The sequence below is a fragment of the Grammomys surdaster genome, unplaced genomic scaffold (assembly GCF_004785775.1).
Source record: "Grammomys surdaster isolate TR1022 unplaced genomic scaffold, NIH_TR_1.0 166, whole genome shotgun sequence".
NCBI lineage: Eukaryota > Metazoa > Chordata > Mammalia > Rodentia > Muridae > Grammomys > Grammomys surdaster.
This window is the reverse complement of record NW_021604614.1, coordinates 7,636,035-7,647,329: the sequence shown is the minus strand read 5'-3', so window position 1 is coordinate 7,647,329 and position 11,295 is coordinate 7,636,035. Positions and strand designations below refer to the sequence as shown.

General features: G+C 49.9%; 1 protein-coding gene across 2 annotated transcripts in view; it reads left to right on the top strand.

Annotated features, from left to right (window-relative positions):
• Adgrd1 (adhesion G protein-coupled receptor D1) overlaps positions 1 to 8,187 on the top strand; it is a 113,092-nt gene extending 104,905 nt beyond the window's left edge. For both annotated transcript variants that reach the window (XM_028766066.1, XM_028766065.1), the window contains 5 exons: positions 3,702 to 3,793; positions 5,449 to 5,575; positions 5,892 to 5,933; positions 6,246 to 6,338; positions 7,180 to 8,187. In XM_028766066.1, coding sequence (XP_028621899.1) covers positions 3,702 to 3,793; positions 5,449 to 5,575; positions 5,892 to 5,933; positions 6,246 to 6,338; positions 7,180 to 7,275 — 450 coding nt within the window. In that variant the 3' untranslated portion in view covers positions 7,276 to 8,187. The remainder of the gene's footprint in view (positions 1 to 3,701; positions 3,794 to 5,448; positions 5,576 to 5,891; positions 5,934 to 6,245; positions 6,339 to 7,179) is intronic.
• Positions 8,188 to 11,295: the final 3,108 nt, after the last annotated feature.

Genomic DNA, 11,295 nt, shown 5'->3' with positions numbered 1-11,295 from the left:
AGCTATAGACTTATAGATTCGCAGCTACACAGAGCTACAGGCACATAAGTCAACAGCTACAGGCAAGGCTATACATAGAGTTCCCAGGCAGACGCAGGGATGGTGGGACATAGATACATACTACTGGGGACCATATACATATAACGTCTGTGTATATATGCAGGTATAGATAATTTTTCCATGTAAAATGCTTGTGAACATTCTGGGTCCCCCTTCCCCCCAACCTCCACAAGCTCCTAGATGACCCTGAGTTGACAGAGCTGCAGAGCCTGGCCCAATCCCAGAGGCCTCACCTACTGTTCCTCCTTCCTCCTCAGAAGTCACCATGATCGTTTCCTGAGTCATCCTGGCCTGTGGGCTCTAGTTTGAGTGTCTGGTGTGCAGTTCTGTTCGTCTCTTCTGAAACACAGCTTCGAATTGTCTCTCTGGTGTCTGCCCTTAAGTAGCTTGTCCTCATCCTGACAGGTCCTGCAAATCCATACCAAGTCCCCGACAGTCACCTCACAACCAAGCCAGGCCTTTCTCGTTCTGCTAGAATGTGGGTCAAAGTGAGCAGAGGGTAGCCAAGGGACCAGGTCCACTCTCCTCTGTATTCTAGATTATGTGGTGCGAAAGTCACTGGCTCCTGTCTTACTACATAGGTTCAAGACCGCCCTCTCCCGATGCCACTGCCTACAGGATGGTCTCGGCACAGCAACAGATGCAAAACCGCAGACATGTAGATAAGTCGATACAGATATGGTGGACCAGGTCCTAGGTCTCCAGATGAAACCACACACCCTGGCTGTGTTGAGGGCAGAAACAAAACGCAGTAAATCCTATTAAAAAAAGGAAATGGTGACAAGCTGGGACAGACAGCAATTGGGCAGCTATGCCGCTGTTGGGACACTGTGTGGTCTTTGACGAGATCAGTTCCCCAAATCCCGAAGCGATCGCCTGGCACATTTACGTGTCTGTGAAACACTCCATCTTGGATCGATAGTCCTGTTGGCAGCCTTGTTTAGGAAGCGAGAAAACACAGAGCTAAGTCTCTAGTCTTTGATTCGAGGAGGTCTGAGATGGAATCACCTTCTACAGTGTCCAGAGGTGAGGCTGTGGTCTTGAGCTCTTGTGGCCTGCTCTACATGATATACCTTGTAAGCTCACATGAGGAGCTGGGTAGTGTGACCTCTGACCTCAAACAAGGTTCTCAGACGCTCTCCCTCAAAGGCAGAATCCCACTGGCCCTCTCCGAGGCCCATCACCGTCCCTGAGTCAGTAGAACCTAGCTTTATGACCCTTCCCTCCCCTCCCCCCAGGGATGCTATTGACATGTTTACCAAAAAAAAAATAGATAAATAAATTTCAGGTAATTTTCCTTTTAATTTATAATTGCTCCAAATTAAAAAGCCAGTTAGGCAATTTGATCTTTAAATTTGTTAACAGACATGGTTGAGAAGAAATCTGAAGAGTATATGAAAAAAGATCAGAATATATGAACAATCTTTGCCTGTGTCTACTACTCTGTCCCCCAGTGTGAACCCTCCCCAAGGGAGCAGCAGGCTTGATACTAGCCTTTCGATCACCATGATTTTTCTACAGATTGGGCACCCCAATAGTGCCTCCTCCTGGGGACACTGGACCTCAAGGCTTTAGGCAGGCAGAATGACCATAGCTGTGTCATAAGCATGACCTACAGAGCCCCAGAGTCCACATCTGTAATCCACTGGTGTATGACCAATTGTTTCTAACCATCAGCCAGCAGGCTTTGCAGGTGTGTGAGGTAGCTAGCTGAAAGGGGCAGGCTGGCAGCATGCCAGTGGGAAAATGGCTCACTCTACCCCACCCACACTAAATCAGGGGAAAGGCAAGAAGAAGTGTGTTGTTAAAACTCCAGCACTCTGGAAACAAACCAAAGGTATACAAATAAGAAGACATTTACCCCCACTCCCAACCGCCACCTGAGAAAATCCTCTGAATGGCAGGTGGGCGGGAAGAGTCTATGACATTGTGACCTGAAGCTGCCTGGTCTCCATTCTCCCTCGATGACACAGAGGGTGCTCTGTGGGATATGGGGCACACAGCCTGGGGGACCATAACTGAAGACAACAGGATTCTCTCAGGTGTCAATGACTGTGGTGGTCTGGGGGTGATACCCCCGTCCCTGAAACCAGTCACTGGAATAGCTTGTCCAAGTAAGAATATAACTAAGTATAAAAGTCAGTGGCCTATCACCCTCCACAGTCCCTCCTTGCTCCCGTTAAATGCAGTTTTCTGGTCACTGTCATCTGTTGTAGGAAGGCTAGAGGGCAGCTGAATTACTGGACACTGCGTGACACTGTGCTAGCTGGCTATGCATTAACCTCTCCCATCTTCTCTGACCTTGGGAGACTCTGTCGTTACCCAGGGCAACAGGCACACAGGGAAGGTGATGGTTAAGCTTTTGTTCATGTCTGATGGTAGTATAAGCAAGAGTCTAGACAGGATATGTGAGGTACCCATAGCGCCTTAGCGCCTCGTGGGTTTTTTTCTTTTTTTTAATTCTTTCTTTCTTTTTTTTCTTCCCCCCCCCCCCTGGGAACAGCATAACACAGACCCAGAATTGTCTCATCTGAAAACCTTTAACAAAAGGCCCTGGATGACTGATGGGAGCTGGGAGGAGGCAGAGGGAAAGGGCTGGAGTGGAAAAGTACCAGCTGGAACCAGAGAGGGGATAGCAACTCACGTTCCCCACAAATCAGGCATTCTATGCTGGGCTGGGGCTGGGGTCCTCAGAATGGCCCGGGACTCATCCACCTGGGTTACTAATGCAGGCACTTTGGCTGCAGGGCTGTGGGGTTAGAGGTCTTGAGTGCCAGCCTCTCGAGGATTACCAGGTCCTGCTGCTTACAAGGCTCGACAGACCAGTAGCCTCTCTGTAAGGCCGGATGCTGAAGACTCTGTGGGTTCTAAGGTCATGAGCCTGTCTGTAGCTGACTTCATGAGAACCATGATGATTGTAACACTTAAGAGGATAGGCTCTGGACACACATGGCTCTCACAACCCCCCCTTACCCCAAACAGGTCCCCTCAAGTAGAGAGAGCCTGGGGGAGGGGTCATTGCCCCTGCTGGTCCCACCTTGTCCCTTAATATTGAGGATCCAGGAGAGCTGCTAGGTGAGGGAGGAGCTGGGTGAGAGCCTGAGTCTCGGGAGTGCTCAGTTAGCATGAGAGACACCCAGCAGGTCCCTACCCAGGAGCAGGGCATAAATAATACCCAATAAGGCTATGACTTTCAAACATCACATGTGCGGGCAATGAACCCAGCTGCCGTATGTGGACCGGACAAACGGGGCATCTCCTCTTTGCCTGGTGGTTTGCAGCAGCTGGTCTTTCTCACTCAGTGGGAAACAGAGATTCCCAGGATCCACAGAGGTGTCCAGGGTCAAACGGACTGAGCAAGCGTGAGATGAGCTTTGAGAGGGTTTATCTGACCCCAAAGGTCACCCTCGTTCTTCTTGCTCTGATGCTGCTGGGATGAGAACTGAGTCCCTGCCTTGTCTGTCTTTGCTCAGGAACGTACAGAAGAGAAGGCTTATGTAGTTATCTTTCCTGCTCAAAGCTTGCCTGGGATTTGTTCCCTCAGTGTTCCCTGCTGGCTAAGGACTGGCTACTGTGGGGGATGTTCCAGCATCCTGTGGGTAGGTCTGGCTCCTTACTGCCTCCCTATTCCTCCCTTGCAGGTCAACATTGTTATCCTGGTTGCTGTGACAAGGGTCATCTCCCACATCAGCACCGACAGCTACAAGATACACGGGGACCCCAGTGCCTTCAAGTGAGTTGACTCCAACTGTTCATATACCATGAGGGGCTGCTGAAGGCTTCAAGAGGGACAGACAGTGTTGCTCCTCAGGGCTAGCACCTGAGTCTTCAGCTGGCTCTGTATCCTCAAAGGCCTACATGGACAGCCTTTGGTTTGGGTCCTTATTCCATTACTTATCTTGGTGATGCAAGGTCTCAGAGCAGCCATGGGGGCCATATATAGATGCCCTCCTGGGACATCTTCAGCCAGAGACAGCTGGAAGGAGGTGAGATGAAGATTCCAGAGAGGAAGATCTGACTCCTAGCTCCTACAGCAATGGTTCCCTCTGCCCTTCGCTTCCTTCACAGTGGAAAGGGAGTAACAGGACCCTCCCCCAAGGGATGCCTTGTGAGGGAAAATCCCAGCAAGCAGTATTCCATGCACGCTGGGCTGCCACTAAGGGAGGTGGGATCTTTGGAAGTACCCCGTACCCCACGGGACTGACATGCCACTCGAGGCTGCCTGGGTTCCTGGTGTTTATTCACTGGGACCTTGCCAACAGCAAACGTCAGAAAAACCTACACCAATTGGGTGTGGCAGAAGGAGACACAGCAACCATGAAGTCCTCATCTTGGTAGAGACCCCATTCATAGGGATACTGTCTCCTGGGCTCAGTTCCCATTTTGAGCTTCTCCTCCTCTGTATGGACTTCATGCCCAAATCCACACTGCCCTCCTAGAGGCAGAACAGCAATGGCCAGAGTATCTTCCTTCTTCTAGGGGGTAGGACTTGGGGCTGTGACAGTGGCCAGGCCTTATGCTTAAGCAAGTGGGATTCACTCATGAGACTCAAGGACCCAAGATTCATAGCCCTCCTTGACCATAGAGAACTGCAAGCACCCTGAACCTTAAGGATCAAGGCTGAGGACCCCCTCACAGGTGACTTAGGAGCTCTTATAGAGACAGCTAGGATGTCAGGCTGCTGGCATCCTGTGACTTTAAAACTGGAGCAAAAACTATGCATAAGCCACAACAAATCGATGAGATAATTATTCTACACACCGTAAATTAACTTGACAAATGGACTCAGCTCTCTTGGGCTTTTTCTGCCCCTGGAACCTTCTAGGCTATGCCGGGATGAAGGAGTAAGCTCCTGAGGGCCAAGGACATTTCTGTTCATCTTCTGTCTGAGGAGGGGTGGGGGAGCCTGAGTTTGTCCTCTGCCCACTGTAGCCTGACCAGGATGGTGCCTGTTCCTCCTCACTCTATCCTCAGACCTATGGCCTTCGGGGGAGTCAGGGTCACCAGTCTGTCACCTGCTCTCACACCCAGCCCAGGCCTTTGCTCCTATCATAGCCTGGTAGCTACACTACCAAGGTTGCTACTATGCCCAGAATACATACTACCACGCTCTTCCATCCACCGCCTCTCCTAGAGCCCAGCCGGGAGGTATCTCCATCACCTCGCTCCCTCTGCAGAAGAACCACCAAGTGCTGGCCCTGTTTGAGCTCATGGGGCTTCAAAGATAAACATACCCTGGGATAGCAGGTGTCCCTCAGGTGTCCCCAGATGAGCTAGTCTCATTCCCCACTGAGCCATTTCACTTCACGGTAGACTCAGTACCCTTAGGTCCTCCTGACCTGGTTTGCCTGCCCACTGCCTACATGAAGGTCACTGTCTCTGTTCCAGGTTGACAGCCAAGGCTGTGGCTGTGCTGCTACCCATCCTGGGGACCTCATGGGTATTTGGGGTGCTTGCCGTCAGTGACCGGGCCCTGGTCTTCCAATACATGTTTGCTATCCTCAACTCTTTACAGGTAAGAAAAGCCTGCAGGCCAGCAGGTATGGGACAAGGTAGGCATGGGACACTGTCAGCTCCCATCATCCCAGCTGGGTTTGAACACCAAGACTTGGTGCCCTCTGCTTGGAAGTTGGGGAGATGATTAGGCTCTTTGTCCTTCCCTGAATGGAGTCATCTGGAAATTCCCCTTCCCTGGTGCTGCTGACCTCAGGCTCTAGGTCACACCAAACCCACCTCCTCCCCCACAGTAAGCTGTGGCCCCCAGACTTCTGTGATGGAGGGACCTTGTGTCAATGTGCGGTTCTGATGCTGTCTCTCCCCTTCCTTCCCAGGGCCTCTTCATCTTTCTCTTTCACTGTCTCCTGAATTCAGAGGTATGTCCATCCCCTACCCCACTGACAGCTCCAAGTAAACCCCCACCCAACTCCAAGTAGCTTTTCACTTCCATAAGCGCACAGAGAGAAGGGCCACATTGTCTAGGGTAATATAACCCTTGTCAGGCTCTGTGTAGGAGCCACCAGCTCTGATGTTGACATTGGTACCAACTTTGATGCCCCTGCCCTTACATGGGGTGCTTGGGGGCTCCTGTCACAGCAAGCCTCCAGAGGCCATTGCCAACGACCCATCAGAGTTTGCTGCGTCAACTTCTGGAGTTCCCTCTAAGGCTTCTCCTTCTGCCTTTGAAGGTGAGAGCTGCCTTTAAACACAAGACCAAGGTCTGGTCCCTCACGAGCAGCTCTGCCCGTACTGCGAACACAAAGCCTTTCAGTTCAGACACCGTGAGTAAAATCAGACCCTTGAGTCTCTTTCCTTTGCTTCACTAAACCTCTTCCAAATGTCTCCCTCCTTCCCCTCACCATCTTCAGGGCGCTGGTTAGTGTGCCTGTTACCAGGACTAGCCATGCTGGCCATCAACCTGGCGACAAGCCTGCTTCGCAGGTGGACACAGCCTCTGCATAAATAGAGGATGCATGTTGTTGTCAGCCATGTTTAAATACAGTGTTCCACCCACAATTCCCTCTTCTCCAGATCCCTGGAAGGGCCTGCCTTCTGCACAGTCTACTAACACCTTGTTCTAGAACAGTGGTTCCCAACTTTCCTGACGCTGCAACCCTCATGCTGTGGTGACCCGCAACCATAAAATTATTTTCATTGCTACTTCATAACTGTAATTTTGCTACTGTTATGAATCATGATGCAAATATCTGATATGCAGGATATCTAATATACAAACCCCAAAGGGGTTGCGACCCACAGGTTGAGAACCACTGGTCTAGCATTTCCTTCCCAGATGGCACTAGGCCAAAGTGTCACTGACTTGTGGCCAAACTCCCACCTCAGTCATTCACCTAATGGCCATTGTCTGTCTCTTCATGGTGCATGGTAAGTTCCATGAAGAGAACTAGCCTCACTGATGAGGCACTAAGAATGTGGGCTTGGTGGGGCAGGTACCTTCACAGTGTGTTCTGGTCTGGACTCCTTGGATGTTCAGATCCTTGTGTCTCAGAAGTGACCCCCAACCATGATCCTCACACGACCCCAAACCCAAACCTGTTTGCATTCCTCAGAGTGAGTTCTACCTCTCAAACCTGTCTTCACACCTCTTTCTATAATTTGTAGGTTAACGGGACACGGACAGGCACGGCGTCTACAAAGCTAAGCCCTTGGGACAAGAGCAGTCATTCTGCCCAACGTGTCGACCTATCCGCTGTGTGAACAGGGCGGCTGCCATTCAAAAGAAGTGCCTTCCCCGAAGCAGAGAAAAAAAAAATGTGTACCCTGCCGCCATCGTGAGTCCCTCTCCTCCTTGATGCCTCGGCCTGGGATAACGGCCCCTACCTACGACTGTGCAGAATGTCCTGCCTGGCACTGCCGAGTGGACTCACGGGGTGTGGCCAGCGATTATGTGGCCCTCCTTCCCTGCTGTGGTAGACACTTCTGTCCTCTGTGGACACCAGAATGCAGAGTAGCCCATAGTGACCATCAAGTCTGGACCTCCCTTCTTACCATGTGCACAGAGCATCGGACCAGCAAGGCTGCGTCAAATGACATATAAAGATAGGGCTACAAGAGAACATAGCCCCAGCCTTGAAAGAGACTGAGAGTCCTGAGGGCAACTCAACGTCGTGTGGCTCTCCGGAGGGTTGACAGAGGTGGTAGCCAAGCCATGTGGGGGAATGAGGCCAGCACCAATTGGAATGTGCATCTTCACATAAGGGGACACTAATTGAGCCACCACCCATCCCAGCTGTCCAGCCAGTTCTGGGCTCTCTGCCTTTGCCTGTTTGGAGTCACCCACTGTCCCTTGTTTGGAACTTTGTGAAGACAGTCTAAAGGAGACACTCCATGGGAGCTGATGCAGTCTATTCTCTGCGAGCTGCTCCTCAGCGGACCTAAAGTCAGCCTTAGAATGTCCATTTCAAACAGCGTCTGTACTCTCTACAACCTCCACCTGGGCTAAGCTCCCCTGCTGGGTATCCCCCTGCACCTGCATCTCCTGGCTTTCTGGGAGTGTAGCTACCCCTAAGGTCTGCTTTCTCATTACTTAGACATGCCTTTTCCATGAAAGAGCGAGCAGGCACCTTCTTAAGACAGCTTAGACATTGGATATCCCTCATGTGACACACTAGACCAGCCACGCTGCAGAGGCTGATTTTCTTCCCAGGAGGGGGCCACACCGAGTCTCCACTGCTGCCCAGGGTGGCCACCCTAGGCTTTTGGGTTGGTATGAGTAGACAGAATCAGACTCAGCCCTGGGAAGTACAGTCACGGTGACAACAGCTTGTGAACAAGATCCTCATGGGAGTGGGGATCCCAGAGAATTGTGGAGCAGGATGTAAAGGGCCAACCAGTGTGACAGGAACCTAAGTGTCTGTGACATGCACAGTCTGGACAGCCAGTCTGGCCCTGATACTGGAAAACTCTCAGTTCCCATGACATCCCTGACATCCCTGAGGCCCTTCTTAACACCCATTCCTTACTTGGCTTTAGAATATGTTTCAGCTCAGTTCTATGGATCTTTTAAATTTTCTCTTTTCTTTGCTCTACTGGAATGAAGTAGAGTCAGGGCCTGGCATAGCCAGGCAAGCGCTCCACACTGAGCCACACCCCAGCCCCTGAGGGACAACCTCCTAACAGGCATCCAGAAGCTAGAAGGCTATAGGACCAGACTTTGTTCTGTCTAAGCCAGGACTTAACATCTATCAGCCAAATGGGCCCCTGTGACCTACCCTCCTGCAGCCCCTTTGGCCAATGTATGCTGAGGCCATGGTGAGACTCCATATCTGGTGACAAGTCCTGTCTATAGAATGTGTACGGTCTCTGCTCAGCATCTCATCCCTTCTCAAACCAAACACCGGTGACCCAGGGTCCGACCTGCCCTGCTGAACTCCTAGTAGTGAGAACACTGTATCCCTTCCATGCACGCTGGGCTCCCACTAAGGCAAGGCAGGCCAGGACTGTCCTTTATTCCCAGTGGGAGTCTCAGTTTCTGGCTTTTTGTAATACTTGCTCTTATGTAGCTGATACATCAAGGGAAGTCAAGAGCAAAACGTGTCCCGGCTTCCCATCTCCAGTGAGTGAAAGCGTGTGGTTTATTTATAGGTTCCCGACTCTGGCTTCAGCAGTCATTTGTTATCTGTGTATAATTTGGCCCCACATAAATTAGGAAGAATGGTGTGTGTGCGTCGCTTACAGCAGAGGGACGATGATGAGTCGCTGCTATAGTGAAGACATGTTGTGATTTTGATGAAATAAACTCTTAATGTCCTTTAACTAGAGTCTTGAGCTTCACGATCTGTGATTAGTGGTACCCGAACAGGATGGCATCTCCAAAGTTTCAGCGCTTACTGTGTATGCAGCATATTCCAGCCCAGGGGGCTGTATCCCAGGAGTCAGGGTGAGCATCCCAGAGCAAAACACAGGCTTTGGAAGGAAAGGGATAACCCAGGGGACTGTCTGGCTTGGGTCCTCCTAAGCTGATTAGCACACAAGGTATAGACAGTCCTCCTAAATGCATTTCCTCATTGGCTTCAACAGACTGCTTTATGCCGCTAAAATTAGCTGTTGGTGGTAGAGTGGGGTTTGGGCTAATATTCTTTGGCTGATGTGCAGTCTAGCAGATGTTTGATCCCACCAGCCTCGCTTTACTGTAGGTCCCGCCTGCTGAATCGTAGTCACTCTGGTCAATAGGTTGTAAGTTAAGTCATAGTAAGAGATTACTAGCAGTAGTAGTGATCGCTGTAACTCTGATCTCTCTCTTAATGAACTATGATTGGGTTTTCTTCCTGGGAGGCTGGGAGGTGACACACACCTGTGAGACCAGGTGAAGCAGGCTGGTGATCCGGGCATCATCAACATAGCATCAGCCTCTCAGATAAGCATTATTTGAACCAATCACTGTTGACCAAGGCTGCTGAGTGATTGGCAGGTGGAAGCATTTATAGCATGGATGTGGTAGACCAGCAAGCAGGGGATTTATACAGCGCGGACACAAGGCTAATGAGCAGGAAGCCTATACAAACAGCATGGAGGCCGTACACTAATGGGTCTGTCGCAGAAATGGTGGGGCCTATGTTAGAATGACAGACAAGAAGCATATAGGATGTGGATGCTTCAGACTATCAGGCAACAGGCGTATATGACACGGGCAGAGAGGAAATTCACACTCTACGTAGATAGGACATCATGGAGCGAGAGTTTAGGACATCCCTCAAAAGGGCATGCAGTTTTTTTTTTAATTGTTTTTTTTAAAGATTTATTTATTATATATGAATACACTGTAGCTGTCTTCAGACACACCAGAAGAGGGCATCAGATCTCATTACAGATGGTTGTGAGCCACCATGTGGTTGCTGGGATTTGAACTCAGGACCTCTGGAAGTGCAGTCAGTGCTCTTAACCACTGAGCCATCTCTCCAGCCCGGGGCATGGAGTTTTACAAAATCAATTATTTATCTGGGATTTGTTTATTTGCTTGTTTGTTACATAGTTTTAAACTGTGGTAGTCCACAAGCAGGGGAAACTGTAAGACAAGTCTGGCTAAGGTAAGATGCTACAATGTTGCTGTAGTTGAATGGTTTTCGGGTTTTTTTCTTTTTTGTTTGTTTGTTTGTTTTTCAAGACAGGGTTTCTCTGTATAGCCCTGGCTGTCCTGGAACTCACTCTGTAGACCAGGCTGGCCTCAAACTCAGAAATCTGCCTGCCTCTGCCTCCAAGTGCTGGGATTAAAGGTGTATGACACCATTGCCCGGCCATTTTTTTTTTTTTAAGCAAACAGTACTTTATCTCACCTTCCCTCATTTCTTCTTGGGTATCTCACTACTAGGATTCTGTTCCTCATGTTAATTAGGGTTTATATCTGATCTACTGGTTTTCCTCTTTCTGAAGCATCTCACCATTTCCTGCAAGGAAGGCATGCTGAACACAGGTTCCCCAGTCAGCTTGTCTGAGATAGTCTTTATTCTCCTTTTCTTCATAGGACAATTTTGCTAGAATCCTGAAATTCAACACTGGTGTGATTTCTTTGAAGTGCTCAAATATTACCATCCCCCATCTTTCTGAGCGGAGTTGAAAGGAACTCCCTAGTGACGCTATTCTTAATGCATTGTGGGTAAGCTAGGATCTCTCCTTCCCCCAGCCCTACGACTTAAGGAGAGTTTGCTTGGGGTTTTCACAATTTTACTGATATATCTTGTTTGACTTTCTGAGCATGAGTGCATTCACATGTGCATGTGC